At 46.0% G+C, this 16,866-nt stretch overlaps 1 protein-coding gene and 2 long non-coding RNA genes across 3 annotated transcripts in view; 1 reads left to right on the top strand and 2 right to left on the bottom strand.

Annotated features, from left to right (window-relative positions):
• The window catches only part of LOC309337478, a 169,338-nt gene that overhangs the window by 25,509 nt on the left and 126,963 nt on the right, over positions 1 to 16,866 (bottom strand). The window lies entirely within an intron of this gene.
• LOC309337346 lies at positions 773 to 1,921 on the top strand. Its single transcript, XR_014154181.1, has 2 exons — positions 773 to 1,393; positions 1,426 to 1,921. It is a non-coding gene; the product is annotated as an uncharacterized lncRNA (long non-coding RNA).
• On the bottom strand, positions 1,113 to 15,885 carry LOC309337303 (lymphocyte antigen 6 complex locus protein G6c-like). Its single transcript, XM_081854086.1, has 3 exons — positions 15,756 to 15,885; positions 4,254 to 4,370; positions 1,113 to 2,883 (listed from the first exon to the last, which is right to left on the bottom strand). The coding sequence occupies exons 1-3, from the start codon at positions 15,805 to 15,807 to the stop codon at positions 2,750 to 2,752; spliced, it is 303 nt and encodes a 100-aa protein (XP_081710212.1). The 5' UTR covers positions 15,808 to 15,885; the 3' UTR covers positions 1,113 to 2,749.

Genomic DNA, 16,866 nt, shown 5'->3' with positions numbered 1-16,866 from the left:
AAGCTCTGGGGAGGGTCTCCTCACAAGCCATGAGGACTTCCCAGATTTCTCCCATTACTCCTAGGCTTGAATTTATTTATTTACTTCCTGGCACCACGCATATATGCGGTCGTGCACTAGTTGGATCATGTGCAAGCAGGCAGATGCTTGTCTTGCTTCTGACATTGGAAGGAGAGCCTAACGCCTTGTGGGAACAGCAGAACAAACTGACAACACTCTAGTGCTTAACTAGGCACTGTCTCATCTTTCCAGGAGAGCCCAGGGCAAACATGTAGGATGTCACAATCAAATATACCTCAAATATGTCTCCTATTCCAGGTTGTCTTTGAAGGTGTAGCTCACCTGCTCATAGCTGTCAACCGTCCCTTATTTGGAGGGAAAGTCCCTTATCCCAACGCCGTGTCCCACTGCTGTCCCTTATTGATGATGTCCCTTAAATTTCCCGGGTTTCAAAGGAAGCAGCTCCTCTCCCTCCCTCCCTCCCCGCTGGCCAGGGAGGAGGGAGGCTCCAACTGTGTTGCTTGGCTGCGTTGCTCACCCAATAAAGAGTTTAAGAATGACTGAGGGGTGGAGCTTGCATGCCTTGTGCTGATCAAATCGGCCGCGTTGCCTGGGGACTCGCCTTTGCTCAGTGCTTCCCTGCGGAGAGGTGACAGTGGTTTTCCTTGCTGCATCCCCTTTGCCGGGTTGCTGCGCTGTGGGAACCACCACTTGAGGCTTCGTTTGGCTGCTGGGCTGGCTGGGCTTTCTGCCTTTGGCTCGGGGGGGGGGGGCTCAGAAGTTGAACATACCTGTGCTCTGAAAATCCCTTATTTTGGCTGCTGATCCCTTATTTCCGACGCTGCTGGTCCCTTATTTTCAAATCTGTAGGTTGACAGCTATGCACCTGCTGGGTCCTTGCAATGATGAACTCATCTCTGACTATCTCCCGAAATCTGTTTGTATATTTCCATGTGGCAAAGCTGCTGGAGCTCAGCTGTGGGGGTCTTCTGAGGTTCCCTTGGCGATCAACTGAAAACCACCCAGCAATCTACAAACGGATCCCAATCTATCTACGGGCCTTACAAGATGCTGGTCCTGTGACGGAAAGGGCTTGTGCAGAGGCAGCATGGTCAAGTCAACCGACTTTATTCATTCCTTCAGCCAAAGATGGCAGCAATACAATTTGATTATACAATACATGCGACTGCGGTTTACACCAGAAGCACAAAAGCCATGCAGAACACAGCACCACATCGTTGTACAATCTCCATAGTATTTCACTACTGTATGCAATCTCTTTGACGTTCAGTTTAAGGAATCTGATTTCAGATTCTGCTAGAGTAAATGCAGCACGCGTAGTAATAATAATAATGATGATAATTTATTATTTATACCCCGCCCATTTGGCTGCGTTTCCCCAGCCACATTTTATCATTTGCCAAGTCAGCGATTCAGCAACTCTCCACAGCTCCCCAGTAAATACAAAAAGATATAAAAGAAAACAGGACGTTTTAAAACTTTGCATACATCTTTTTCTAGACTCCCCCCCCCCCCCACACACACCTTGCACCAGCAAATCAACACTTGGCAATGAAGCTCAGGGTGAATTCAGATTGAGAAGAGGACAGCCATTGTTTTAACTAAGGGGTGGGGAATCTCAGGCTCAGAGGCCAGATACGGCCCCCCAAGTCTTTCTGTCCGGCCCTGAAGACTATTCTCAAGCCACACCAGACCTGCTAGGCAGCCTCAACTGTTTTTAGCTAGCTGTAATGTATCCTTGAACTCTGAAGATGCTTCTTGCTTGAAGGAGAGGGCTGTGTGTGTGTGTGTGTGTGTGTGTGTGTGTGTGTGTGTGTGTGTGTGTTTGTACACTAGCACCACCCACCTTTGTCATGCAGCCCCTGGAAGGTTGCCCCCCTCAAAAATGTGGCCCTCAGGCCCACCCCTTGTCATCCCCCCCTCAGCCATTTGCTAAAGAGAGAAAAAGATTCTCTCCAGTTATGCTGTTTCTCTCAGGGAGTTTAAACATACAAATATTCCCTTGCTGTATGCTTCGATCTTCAGGAGAAATGCAGTTTGGTTTCTAAACTTGTGGTGATGACAGAGAGAAACAATTCTGAAGACTTTAAAGAAAGGGTGAAAAAGCAACAACAGAGGTTCTTTTCATAGAAGAGCCATTGAAATTAATGAATCTACATTCAGTGCTTGCTAAAAGCATGTTTGTTTAGGCAAGCCTGCCCAGACATGTAGGACACGTACATGTGTTTTAATTTGCGGGTATTTTTTTGCCCAATTTTAATTACTTTTGAAGGATTTAAGTTGTTGCTTAACAGTCAATCCCTCTTCACAGGGAATGCTGGGAATTGTAGTTTTGCGAGAGGGAAAAAGGGGTGTGTCTCTCTCTCTCAATACCTCTCAGCACCCTTGACGGACGACAGTTCCCAGAATTCTTTGGGGGAAGCCATGACTGTTTATAGAGGTGTCTTGGTGCTTTAACTGTGTGCTTTGAACGTGAGCTACATAGAATTAGCTATGAAGCATCTTCAGCAGGCCCTGTGGGAGAGGCCACAACTGAGGTGGGGGAACCTTTGGGAGGGAAGAAGAAGCTGAAATCTTGAGCACTGACAGAAGGTCAAAGTGATGGGATCATATAATCTGAGGGTTGTCTTTTTGGGTGAAAGGGGTCTCTTTTGCCAGCTTTTATTGTGAATGAACCAGCTGTTGGCCCCATGCTAAGCCGAACCTTCCCAGGGACAGGAAACGAGAACTAAGCGTTGCATAAGTCGGTGTCGCAGCAAGTGCGTTCGTAGGACATGTTGAAGGCGTTTTCCCTCCGCTCGGTCTTGTTGCAGAGCTCGGCGTATTTGCCGCAGCCATAGCGCTTGAAGAGGAATAATTCGCCTGGTGGGAGAGGAACGAGATGCGTGTTAGTTTAACTCCTTCCCTGTACCCAGGGTGAGTCACACCACATAGCAGATAACCCTGAAAATCTAGGTGTTTGGGGCACAGAGCCACAGAGCACTACACCATACGTTTAAAGCACTACAGTGTCACTTTAAACAATCACAGAGTTCTGGGAGCTGGGGTTGAAATGCAGGAATCTCAGCTAAAGCATCCATGACAGATGGACATCCAACCTCTGCTTAAAAACCCCCAAGGAAGGAGAGCCCAACACCTCCCTAGGGAGTCCATTCTGCTGTTGAATGGTTCATCCGGTCCACTTCCCTGTGGGGAGGAGTTGCGGTGGACCGCGTGGCCACCAACTCCCCTCCGGGGGCGGGGGACTTAGTCCCCCTCTGCCTGGGGGATCCCGGTCACATCAGAGCCCGGCCAGCCAATCCGCTGGCCGGGGGGCATGGCCAGGACCATTTAAACAGAGGCACTAGCCAGAGGGCTTCCTCTTTGGTTCGCTTCCTCAATCACCTGCCCTCCCTCCCTAATTTCCAGGTTTTAGGCACTGGCCTTGCTATGGACCTTGCTTGATCGCCATTGAGGGGCCTGGTAGGAATTTTTCCACTTGGCAAATCGGCACTGGCCATTTGGTTTTCACCTACCTTGTAGCAATCGTCACAACTTTGTTAGGGTTGTTAGGCATTGTTTGACCTTGTGATGGGGAGGGGAGGTGTGGCCATCACCTGCCCCTCCATGCTTAAGGGTATTCCATTAAAGGAATCCAGGGGTGTTGATCTTGTCCGAAGCCCGGGCTAGGGCCATGACACGACCCTGATGGGAACACCAGGGGGAGCTTGAGTTTGTATGCATCGACAGGGCTCCCCCTTCCGGTGGTTTACCCTTACCGGACTTCCTGCGCATCAGGCAGGAGTCAGATATAATCCAGTCCATTCAATGCCTAAGCCAATACCGCTCACATTCTGTAATCAATAAAGTTGTGGCCAAAATTTGCCCAGTAACATTAACCTAATATCTGTGTCCTTGTGTGTGTTGTTTCTCAACGAGGGGGTGGCTTTGGGGTCTCGACGCGCAATTACTGCCAGGATGAATCTCCCTTCTTGTAACCTGAAGCTCTGGGTTCAAGTCCTGCCCTCCACAGCTGGAGATAAGGCAAATGAATAGGCAGCAAGCGCAAGGAGGAACAGGAGCAGGGCCAGGAAACACTGGGGGTCAGGAGGGGACCCCTTTCTGTGGGGCGAGCGCTTTTTCAGGTGCCTGTTGATACCAACACCTCACACCGTTCCCCGAAGACTAGCTCTCTCGCTGCACAACTGATGGAGATTATACAGCACTAGCGGATTTCCAGTAATTGTTCTTACCAGCATAAACTTTGGTTGTCTCGCAGAACTGCCCTTCGGCCGCTTTGCAAGGTTCGTCAGTATCCAGGCAGACCTTGCCAAGTTTGTACTTGCAAACTCTGCACACGAGACCTTCAGCTGCAGGAGAGAAGCAGAAAGACAGGCATGGTTTTAATCAGAAATTATAAACGGGCCACAAAAGTGCTTTAAAAAACAACAGCCAAAAACTGCATGCAAACTTTCTTCCTCAGTGCTTGATGGTGCCCATGGTTTCCCCCACCACATTTTATCCTTTGCAGTGTGTGGTAGGTCAGACTGAGAGGCAGTGACTGGCCAAAGGCCCCTTCATGTGAGCTTCATGTTTTGGTGGAGATTTGAAACCAGCTTCCTGCAGACCTGTTCTGACAATCTAACCACTATACCACACTCCCCATTTGTAGCAGATGTCAAAGCAAAACTGTTTTGTAAGAATGTATTAATCAGCCTATTTCCATTCCAGATTAGTTTCACATGCATTCAGTCTGTTCCATCCTGTTGTTCTATGGATCATACATACATATGAAGAGAGAGAGAGAGAGAGAGAGAGAGAGAGAGAGAGAGAGAGAGAGAAACCAGGGGACATATTTACATAGGAACACGGGAAATATACAGTGAGAGTGTTATAGGTTGGCCTAAACCCAAGGAATTAACAAATGGTAGGATTTTGATTGTTTGGGATATGAATGAAAATACAAGCTGCATAATTGTGCCAGACAAGGAATCCTTTGGTCTGGGGAGATCAATGTTGCCAAGGTGATGGGGCGTATGTTTGAGGTGACAGGGAAAGTGTGTCTTTAGCAAGGTGTGCTGGGAAAAAGAAGAAGAAAGCACAAAGGGAGAGATCCATCTTGGGCAGGTTGGCTGAAGGCCGGCTGGGAGAGATGCCTTGGATTCCAGCACTGCACTGCTGTGGGGGGGGGGGGCAGGCCTCTCTTGAGATGACCATGCTGTAAGATCCAGACTCCACCATGTGGACTGAAGGTGTAAAGCGGTGAATAAATCATATTTCTTAAAGCTACACCAGTCTTTGCTGCATCCTTGATTCTCTGAAGGAGCACGGGCCCTGGGGAAGGGTCAAGACCCCTGGAATCCCGTGCACAGCTTGGCAGAGATTGGGGTGGCCTCTAACACACATACTCTCTCTCTCTCTCTCTCTCTCTCTCTCTCTCTCTCTCTGTGTGTGTGTGTGTGTGTGTGTATGTGTGTGTGTGTCCCATTGCATTTAAATTATGCACAATTTAGTGAGCACTTTCCCCTAAAATACAGATCTGTATCTTTTTCTATAGGTTTTCCCTTAAAACACACACTTGCCTGTAAAATACATATAAGCTGCCATATTTCAAAATCAGGACACCCAAAGGTTTTTAGGAAACCACCGGTGTGTTGTCATTTTTACAAAAATGCAAAAAAAAACCCCCAAGATTTTTCAATTGATTTGTCTAAGATCTAGGACAAGGCGCCTTTTGGAAATCCCCCCTGGATGTCAATTCCGCCTCTGAAATCCCAGCAATGTCCGGGAAAATCTGTACGCATGGCAGCCCTACCTAAGAGGCATCAGTTACAAGCCAAGACAAAATTCATTCAAAGAGGACTTTTTTTCTGAATGTAAATACCCACATTGATGCCAAAAAGAGCCGGGGGACACAGTTCATCGTTACCTACACTCAGAACACCCTTATGAGATGAATCCTGCCAAAGCAGTTTGTGAAATCTTGTATACCAACAGCAAATCCAAAAGTCCTTCGCTCCAAGTCACGGTAAGGCAGGTTCCTGTTTATCTGTATTCCTATGCAGTCGTACCTTGGGTCCCGAGTGCCTTGCAACTCGAACGTTTTGGCTCCTGAATGCCGCAAAGTGAGTGTTCCGGTTTGCGAACGTTCTTTGGAACGTCCGACGGAGCTTCTGCGGCTTCTATTGGCTGCAGGAGCTTCCAATCATAAGCCACGCTTTGGTTTCCAAACGTTTTGGAAGTCGAACTTCTGGAACGGATTCCATTCGACCTCCGAGGTACGACTGTATATCTATAGGGTGGTATTTGCCCCCTGGTCCTGGGGTCCCCCCAGTCAGGGCGTCTTGCCCATAGAGCTGCCTTTCTCAACCTGTGGGTCCCCAGATGTTGTTGAACTGCAACTCCCATCACCCCTAAGTAGCAAGGCCAGAGCTCAGGGATGATGCGAGTTGTAGTCCAACAACATCTGGGGACCCACAGGTTGAGAACCGCTGCCATAGAGGCAAGTGGCATGGGATGCCAGGACACCAAGTTCTGGAGGGTGCCAGGAAAGAGGCGGAGGCTGGATGCAGTGCCTCCTAGCATCAGCTCGTGCCCTCGCCCATCTCTGCCATGCCGCACCCAGAGCCCCCGCTGGAGGAGCCGCCCTTCAGCCGCTGCCCACCTCCTCCAGCACTGCAAAGCTGCCAGCAGTGCCGTAAAAAGGTTGCCAACTCTGGGAAATGGGGGGTGGGGGGCGCCGGAGGGATCTTTGTACCATGGCACCAGATATACTTAAGATGGCCCTGCCCCCAGTCCTGCATTAGTCACTTATGACCTCCAAACCATCCTAAATATCTTTGCAGAAGCTTACAAAAAGCTTGGCCTATCGCTCAACATCCAAAAAAACCAAAGTGCTGCACCAACAAGTACAAAATAACCCCTCTGCTGCACCACAAATCCAACTCAACGGTGTAACGTTGAAAAATGTTGATCACTTCTCCTACCTAGGCAGTTATCTTTCCACAAGGGCCAACACTAATGCCAAAATCTAGCACCGCCTGAGCTCTGCAAATGCGGCTTTCTCCCGATTGAAGTGCAGAGTGTTTGAGGACCGGGACATTCGCAGGGAAACCAAAATGCTTGTTTACAAAGCTATTGTACTACCAACCTTACTGTATGCTTGTGAAACATGGACCACTTATAAATGCCATCTCCAACTCCTCGAAAAATTCCATCAACAGTGTGTCTGAAAAATTTTACATATCACTTGGGAAGACAGGAGAACTAATATCAGTGTACTGTAAGAAGCAAAGATCACCAGTGTTGAAGCAATGATTCTTCAACATCAACTTCATTGGACTGGTTATGTTGTGCGGATGCCTGATGATCGTCTTCCAAAGCAACTACTCTATTCCAAACTTAAAAATGGAAAGCGTAATTCTGGTGGTCAACAAAAGAGATTCAAAGCCTCTCTCAAGGCAAATCTTAAAAAATGTAGTATAAACACTGACAACTGGGAAACACTTGCCTCCGAGCGCTCCAGTTGGAGAACAGCCTTTACCAAAGGTGTCGTGAGGGCTTTGAAGACACTCAAACTCAGGACACAAGGGAGAAATGTGCTAGGAGGAAGGCATGCTTGGCAAACCCTCACCGTGATCAACTCCTGCCCAGAAACCAATATCCCCACTGTGGAAGGACGTGTGGATCCAGAATTGGCCTCCACGGTCACTTACGGACTCATTGTTAAAACCGTGTTTATGGAAGACAATCTTACTCGGCTACGAGTGATCGCCAAAGAAGTCACTTGTGACTTACAAAAAATGTTTTCTAAAGGAATCCGCCCCCGCCCCCCAGATGCTTGCTTGTGAGGGTGTGTGAACACGTGGCCGTGATCCTCATTTACATGCTTTGAATATTCTTTCACAATGTTATTAAAAGCACTCCTGAAACTGCCTGAGGCGCTGGAGTGGCATTCATGTGGACCTCATCTAGCAGAGATTGTGCCATCTCTGTCTAGTGTTAGAAGTTCTTTTGGTTTCTGCAACATCCCACAATCTTCCATGGAGATTTAAAAAACCTCGATGATGCACTGGGAATGGAATGCATTTCTCTCTCTCGCTGAGTTAATTCCTGCCCACTTCAGGAGTCCTATCAAGCTCTGGCTCAGGCAACAAGCAGCAATAAGTGTTGAATAAGTATAGCAAGCTTGAGGGTTGAATTTATCTTTCTTTTCTTTAAAGCTTGAGGTAGCCAACTTCCCCCCAATGAATAAAGATTTGAAACCCTTAATGCAGCTGCGTCACTAAGTCCACAAAGGTACGAGCGCAGCTTTCCTCAAACTGGTGCCTTCCTGTCCCAAAACTGGGATGTTCGTCTTCCCTTCCATGCTCCCATGTGAGTTACGTGACTTGCGCAAGATTAAGGGGCCCCCAAGAGTCATCAGTCAAGTCTTTATTACAGTCATAGACCCAGCATAAGTGGGGTGGGGTAGAATCATTAAAAATCTATAAAGCACTTTTGGAAATCTAAAGTTATTAAAAAAGAAGGTACAGTGGTACCTCGGGTTACAGAGGCTTCAGGTTACTCACTCTGCTAACCCAGAAATAGTACCTCAGGTTAAGAACTTTGCTCCAGGATGAGAACAGAAATCGCGCAGCGGCGGCACAACAGCAGCAGTGGGAGGCCCAGTTAGCTAAAGTGGTACCTCAGGTTAAGAACGGTTTCAGGTTAAGAACAAACCTCCGGAATGAATTAAGTTTTTAACCCGAGGCACCACTGTATATATAAAAGACTGTAAGAAGCTAAAAGAAGGGTTAGGAGTATTAAATGGATGAGCAAGAGCATAAAAGGTTAGTATATAAACGACTATGACTATCAATTTACAAAGAAATGTACAAAGCACTCTGATATGTAAAGGGTCATGGAAGACTCAGGGGTTGCGGCACTCATCTCGCTTTATTGGCTGAGGGAGCCGGCGTACAGCTTCCAGGTCATGTGCCCAGCATGTGGCGAACCAGAGCAGTGCACAGAAACACTGTTTACCTTCCCACTGGAGTGGTACCTATTTATCTACTTGCACTTTGTGCTTTCAAACTGCTAGGTTGGCAGGAGCTGGGACTGAACAACGGGAGCTCACCCTGTTGCGGGGATTCGAACAACGGACCTTCTGATTGGCAAGCCCTAGGCTCTGTGGTTTAACCCACAGCGCCACCCACATCTGATATGAGTGCTCATTAAATCTAGTTTGTGGCGCAGGTCATCATGTGACAAATTTTGAGCACTGCTATGCAGAACCTGGCAACACTGTTTGTTGCAGGAGGGTTGGTATCTGAAAGCACCAGGGAGATATAGAATTGTCCTGTGTGCCCTGAGTACTTATGGAATAGTGGGGAGATGAGGCTAATACAGATGTCTCTATAATATAAGTGCTGGAGAATCACATGCTCTGTTATTTCTGTTTGTCCCAAGTAAGGAATCTTCCTATATCGACCTTCCATGAGAGCTGAGGGGAGGGTCTGGCAACGTGCCAGGGTAAAGGCCCTCCGGAGCTTAGGGACTTTGAATTTAGTTAGGTATGCCATGAGGGAGGCAGAATACCTGATGGATTCATTGGCAATAAAAGTTGGGGCCCTGGCTAGATGCAATTGGCGCTCTGTTTTAAAGTCAGTTTTTCTGAACTCCAAAAAGAGGGGGAAACACAAGAGGATGACAATATGCTAAGTTCTACAAAACAAAATGAGTGAACGGCAAGGCATGGCTTGTTCTGCAAACACCCATTGTGGAAGCAGCCTTGGGATGAGGTGCCAAATCCCTTCCCTGTCTCACCCTCTCCCACTTAATCATTTGCATGCAGTCGCAGCACTGTATTTCTTTGTGACTGCAATATTGGACCCCGCCACCCACAGCAATCTCTCGAGGCAACAATACGCGAGAGCAGCAAGCAGCCAGGCACACAATTAAAAACCACAATTAGGAATCCACAGAGATGAAAGCAGGGGACCGGCCAATTGGAGAAAAGAGGAAATCTAAAATTATGGAAGGTCCTTAGATGTTAACTTTAAAACCAACTAAAAGAGACTGGTTATCTAAAATGATGGAATGCTTCCATATTGCCAAACTAACAGGGAGGATAAGAGGAGATATGGTACAAAAAGTGAATAAGGAGTGGGCTATCTTTAAGGACTACATCAAAATTTACGTGGAAAAAGTAGAATTTCTGACAGATATTGAGTGAATTCAGAAAATGATTAGAGTTAAAGGAGAGTAAAGTCAAGATAGAAGAAGAGATTAAAGAAATAATGAAATGTGTTTAAGCTAGTTGGAAAAATAAAGTAGCTTAACAAGAATGGCTGGAAGTCAAGTCACTTGGCAGGTGTTCATGTGGGGTAGGTATGTAGGTATGTTGATATGTACAGTATAGGTAAGTATTATCTAGAGTAATGTAGGTATGTTTTATGTTATGAAAATAAGGTAGCGTGTTATGTATGGGGTAAATCTATATGTATGTGTGTTATACAGTGGTGCCCCGCAAGATGAATGCCTCGCAAGATGAAAAATTCGCTAGACGAAAGGGTTTTCCGTTTTTCGAGGTGCTTAGCAAGATGAATTTCCCTATGGGCTTGCTTCGCAAGACGAAAGCGTCTTGCGATTTCTTGAGAGTTTTCCCCCTTCCCCCCCTTTTTCTAAGCTGCTAAGCCACTAATAGCCGCTAAGCCGCTAATAGCCGCTAATAGCGCTAATCCGCTAATCCGCTAATGGCCGTGCTTCGCAAGACGAAAAAAACCGCTAGACGAAGAGACTCGCGGAACGAATTATTTTCGTCTTGCGAGGCACCACTGTATGTTAATAAAAATTTGAAAAAAGAAAAAGATGTCAATTTTAAAAGCAAGCTCTGGGGACCAAAAGATAGCAGAGGTGGCACTAGGCCAACTGGTCCAGAGGTTGGATTTCCAACAATTTGGGAATCCCCACACCAGGGGACGTCAGCCTCTCGGTCCTCGCTTGCCTTGTTTCAGAAGCCGGGAAGGTTACCCAGAGAAGAGCCTCATCAGAAAACCTTAATCAGCAGGCAAGTTCAAATGGGGAAATCTAAGCTTCTTTTCACTGGTAGAAGCTTCTTGCGAAACCTGAAACGATTCAGGGTGGAGGGAATACCTCCCAGATGGATGGCAGCCAGGCTTCTGTTGTAAACAGATTTCTGTGCCAAGGAATACTGGAACGGGAACAAGAATGGGTGGCAGATGATCTCCGTCGAGGCTGCCAAGGCGCCTTTCGTAATCCAGGGAACACCCAGAATGTAAAGTGGGCAGCATTATATTGTGCATTCAAGGTGGTGTCTGGGTGGTTACACATGACCCCACTTTCCATTCTGTTTGCGCCTACGAAAGTTTTGGGGCGGGCACACTGCTTCCTTTTTTCCAGCCAAGTGCACCTCCTGTAATTTCTTGCAGGAACCCTGTAACTTTTTATAGCACAAACGTTCTGGTTTATTTTGTTTCCCTTGCTTTAGTTGCGCTATAAGGCAAGAGTGCCCCTTCAGACAGCAATATAGACCAGGGACACATTCACACTATATATTATTATTTTTTATAATTTTAAATGGTTTGAATCTGTTTTTAATAATGTGTAACATTGTGTTTTAATATTAATGTCGTGTTTAAACACTGCTCTATACTCTCTATACGTATGATTGTACAGCCATTTATTCCAGCAACAAAATCATCAAGTTTGCTGATGACACTACGGTGGTGGGGAGTTTGATGGGTGTGGGTGTGGGTGTGGCTGGAATGTGGTTTGTTTGGTTGTTGTTGTTGTTTTGCTTTTGTTGTTTTTAAGGGATGGCATCCAATTTCGTTGCACTTGTGCAATGTTGCACTTGTGTAATGACAATAAAGAATCTATCTATCTATCTTTTGTTTAATATTAAAGTTGTGTTTAACTTGTTGTAATCCACCCTGGGCCTTAGGGTGAAGGGCAGATAATAAATTGTAACAACAACAACAACTACTACAACAACACATTTAAAGCAATGCGGCACACCACCCAAAGCTTTGAGCAGTGCGAGATTCAGGGTTTTAAGGCATGCTTAACAGAGGCTGTGTTTCCTATTGGAAATGATGCACAGCGGAGATTGTGGTGTCTTTATGATATATGGGTTATTACACACATATATAAACTAAGCCGACAATGGAAGGGTTTCACAGCATTACCACAAGAGGTTCTTGTTTCTCCCATAGCTGCGGCTTAGAATTCAAACAGACATCAGCCGTAGCTCTGCCTGCTGCTCATCTGCCTCTAAGATCTGTGGATTTGTCTGTTGAGGGAGGGAGGGGCCCCATTCATTTGCCATCCCAGACAGAGTCCCTTGATCCTTTGATCTTCATAATGGTCCATCCCCAAGCTATCACCTCATGAGGAAGTTAAACTTGCTTAATTCGCTTTTAACGCTTGCTGATTCCTGGAGATGAGCATTGTCTAGCCCACAGTTTAATACACATGAGTCTTACCCCCAGTTTCAACACTCCAAGCATTGCTTGAATTCTAACAGCTACCGGACCCAGAAATTTAGGGTGTTTGGCACCCACAAACTCATAACTCTGTTATGCTTCCCACTCCCCAAAAAAGAAACTTGGGAACTGTGGTTTACATCTCACAGAGCAATAATCTCCCAGCTGCTCACCTTAAATCAAACCCCAGTGGAGGACATCATGAGAAAATGTCTCCATCTGCCTTTTTCAGATGGTGAAGCACATTGGGAGAGGCTGACTAGTGCCTGAGAAATGTTTGGTAGAAAGAATACACATCCCACCCTCGGCCATCTTACAAGAATAATATAAGCTCAAAACCTCACATGCATCAAAATTCTTAGTTGCCCTGGGAATGGGGCAGAAAAACTGAAGCCTTTTTCACAGGGGAAGAAAACTGTTGCCTCTATAGGATTAGCTTGGGGTGTTGTTGTTGTTGTTGCAAATATTCCTTCCTTTCTCCCTCCCTTCTCCACTTTGTTTTCTCAGCTTGTTTTCTGTCGCTTAGTTTAATTAATTAAAATTAGTTTAATTAAATTCAACCCTTGGTGGTTGAATTTTAGAAATTATGCGCTGGGACCTGATTAGTCCTGCTGATGTGGAGAAGCAAAGACAACCCTAAGTACTATAAAGGAATAGCAAGAAGTGAACTCATGAGATAACAAGCCTTCAAAGTGTTGGTGCTGACTTTTAAAGCCCTAAACGGCCTCGGCCCAGTATATCTGAAGGAGCATCTCCACCCCCATCATTCAGGCCGGACACTGAGGTCCAGCGCCGAGGACCTCTGGCAGTTCCTTTGCTGCGAGAAATGAGCTTACCGGGAACCATGCAGAGGCCCTTCTTGGTAGTGGCGCCTGCCCTGTGGAACGCCCTGCCACCAGACGTCAAAGAGAACAACAACTACCAGACTTTTAGACGACATCTGAAGGCAGCCCTGTTTAGGGAAGCTTCTAATGTTTGATGCATTAATGTATTTTAATATTGTGTTGGAAGCTGCCCAGAGTGGCTGGGGAAGCCCAGCCAGATGGGCGGGGTATAAATAATAAATTATTAGTATTACTTCTGTAATTAGAATTATAGAATCTTAGAATTGGAAGGGACCCAAGGGTCATCTAGACCAACCCCCTGCAATGCAGGAATCTCAGCTAAAGCAATCATGACAGATGGCCATCCAACCTCTGCTTGAAAACCTCCAAGGAAGGAGAGGCCACCACCTCTCATGGGAGTCTGTTCCATGGCTGAACAGCTCTTCCTGTCAGAATCTTTTTCCTAATTATTATTAGTCGGAATCTCCTTTTTGTTTGTACTTGAAGCCATTGCATTTGAAGAGCAGGAGAAAACAAGCATGCTCCCTCTTCCATATGACAGCCAGTAAAATATTTGAAGATGGCTATCATATCACCTCTCAGGCTAAACATTCCTTCAAGCATTCCTCGTAAGGCTGAATTTCCAGACCCTTGATCATCTTGGCTGCCCTCCTCTGCACTTAGTGCTTTCTTTTCATCAACAATCTTTTGGATTTCACTTCCTAACTCTCACACATAAATGGCAAAAAGTTGTAGATCTGGTGTGGCAAACCTTTGTCCCTCCAGTTGTTGCTGAACAATGACTCACATCACCCCCAGTCAGCAGGACCTATAGTCAAAGCTGATGGGAGTTGTAGTACAACAACATTTAGAGGGACAAAGGTTCCAGAACCGCAGGGTTGCCTCCAACTAACTTCCACTCACACTAGATCCATCAAAATTAAGGAACCCAAAATATGTTCAATGGATCTGCTCTGATTAGGACTAGCATTGGACACAACACATCGAGTTGGAAAGAAATTTTGATGTGATCTACTCCAGCTTTAGCCAACCAGGTTGGGGCTGATGAGAGCAACATTTGGAGGGCACCAAGTTGGCCAAGGCTGATCTTGTTCAATCCCCCATTGAATTCAAGATCTGCAATGCAGGAATCTTGTGGTTGCAGCACCCCTGGAAGATAGCTTTCCCACCAGCAGGTAACAAAGTGTACAATGTTAGTCCTACTCAGAGCAGACACATTTAAATGAGTGGACACGACTTAGACCTATTGATTTACGTACTCTGAGATAAAAATAGATGGGTACGACCCAAAAGGACTCACCATTCCTAAATACTTAAATATAGTTATGAATTTGTGGGTGCCAGACCACTATTCTCTCCGGATCAAGTTAGTATTAGAATTTAATTAAGGCTCAGGGCGTTAAAACTGGGTGCTGGATCCATGGGTATTAGGCTGGAATCAGCAAGCTTTCAAAGCAATAATTTAATAACAAGGGGAATTTAATAACCAGGCTAGCTTCCTGGGTTCAGATGATAGCCTAGGGCAGGCATAGGCAAACTCAGCCCTCCAGATGTTTTGGGACTACAATCCTCATCTTCCCTTACCACTGGTCCTGTTAGCTAGGGATGATGGGAGTTGTAGTCCCAAAACACCTGGAGGGCCAAGTTTGCCTATGCCTGGGGATGACCCATTAACACAACAAAGGATCCAAAGGGACCTGGTGTGGGAAGACAAATGAGTGGGGCCCCTCCCTCAACAGATAAAGCCAGACTTCAGAGTAGAGAGATTGGAGTTAGGAGTTACGGGACCGAGACACAAAGCAGCAGCACAATGTTTGATGTCTGTTTGGATCCAAGGTTGCGCCTATGGGAGAAGCAAAACGCTCTTGGAGTGATTATGCTGGAACCTCTCCATCATAGGTTCAGGTTGTATATATGTGTTAATAAACCTAACGACACCTCCGCTGTGACTCATTCCAAGCAGGAAACACAAACCCTGGGTATGCAAGCCTAGAACCGCTGAAATCTCACACCGCTCACAGATTGGTGTGGCAATGCAGCACCTGAGCTGCTCAGAAAGATGGACCCATCCATTTTCTTACACATTTGCACTAGCTAATTAATAATAATAATAATAATAATAATAATAATAATAATAATTTATTATTTATACCCCACCCATCTGGCTGGGTTTCCCCAGCCACTCTGGGCAGCCCCCGACAGAATTAAAAGCATAATAAAACACCAAACATTAAAAACTCCCCTAAACAGGGCTGCCTTCAGATGTCATCTTCAGATGGTTGTTTATTTCCTCGATATCTGATGGGAGGGCATTCCACAAGGTGGGTGCCACTACTGAGAAGGCCCTCTGGCTGGCTAAATTCCCATGCAAATGTTTTGCAAAACAACACCCCCTATTTTCCCTTTAAAGCCCGGTACTTACATACTGTGCAGAAGAGCAGAAGAGAAAAGCCCAGGAGAAGACGCTTGTTCATCTTGAGAAATTTCACGAGTGAGAGAGATGAGGAATGTGTGTGTGGCAATGACAAGAAGAATCTAACTTGGACTCTGAAACAAGACTCCTCTTAAAAGGTCTTGAGATGGGAGGTATTAGGGTCAAGAACTGATTTCCATTTGGAGGCAACCAATGGGATGAAGGAATGGAAACAATAGGCACACCTGATACTTAGAGAATGGAAAGGAGGTGTGTTGGTGGCGGCATGGAAATGGAGTTTCAATCCAATTAAAGCACTGTTCCATAATTGATGGACTTAAGAATCTTCAAACACCAGAGCGCCGCAGAAGCTGATCCTGCAAGCATATTTCTCTACATCTTTTCGAAAATATGGAGGAGTGAAGAGACCAGCTAGCCCAATAACTAGGGTTAAGCCAGGAAGCAACAGTGAGTCATCATTTCCTAGCACACATAACTTGTGTCTACATAATAACCAAGGCAGAGTCTAAGGGTGGAAGCCAACATGATGCCATGCAGACGCTTTTGGGTTACAATTCTCAATAGCCCCAGGCAGCATGGTGGTAGTTAAGGATGATGGGAATTGTAGTGCCTACCATGGAGGGAAGGAATGGGGAGCCAGTGGCCTTCCAGATGTAAAGTTGCATGATTAGCAACTCTAGAAAGATCAAAAAAAGGAAAGGAAAGCTGATCTGAAATTCTGGGAAAGTGGAGGGGGTGGAAATTGGGGTATGTATGGAAACTTCACGCAACAATGAGTGAAACAAAGCAGTGTTTTGAAATAATATCCTGACTGCCAAAGACACAGCTGCAAAATTGCCCAGAGCTAAGTTTCGGCAGTAGCTGCTTGCGTTGTGACTGCATTCCTCTCAATTCCAAAAGGACATCTTACAGATGCAGACAGATGCAATTTCAATATAAATATCACTCCGTGAACTGCTTCCCTCTCCCTTTCTGTCTCTCACATGCATACCTTAAATCTGTTTATGAAAGTAGTTCTTGCATCACCAATGTATTTGCTAATCTGGAGTCACCTGTCGGCAAAGATGCCGTCATTCAGAGTCAGCCAGCCAAATGTTTT

The sequence above is a fragment of the Podarcis erhardii genome (genome assembly GCF_964252035.2).
Source record: "Podarcis erhardii genome assembly, chromosome: 2".
Taxonomy (NCBI): Eukaryota; Metazoa; Chordata; class Lepidosauria; order Squamata; family Lacertidae; genus Podarcis; species Podarcis erhardii.
The sequence above is the reverse complement of the archived record's forward strand: the minus strand, read 5'-3'. Positions and strand labels throughout refer to the sequence as shown.

Coding starts and splice junctions, on each gene's coding strand:
- LOC309337303 (XM_081854086.1), bottom strand. CDS start 15,807: ATGAACAAGCGTCTTCTCCTGGGCTTTTCTCTTCTGCTCTTCTGCACA. Junction 4,371..15,755: donor TCTGCTCTTCTGCACAGTAT/GTAAGTACCGGG, acceptor TCTCTCCTGCAG/CTGAAGGTCTCGTGTGCAGA. Junction 2,884..4,253: donor GACAACCAAAGTTTATGCTG/GTAAGAACAATT, acceptor CTCTCCCACCAG/GCGAATTATTCCTCTTCAAG.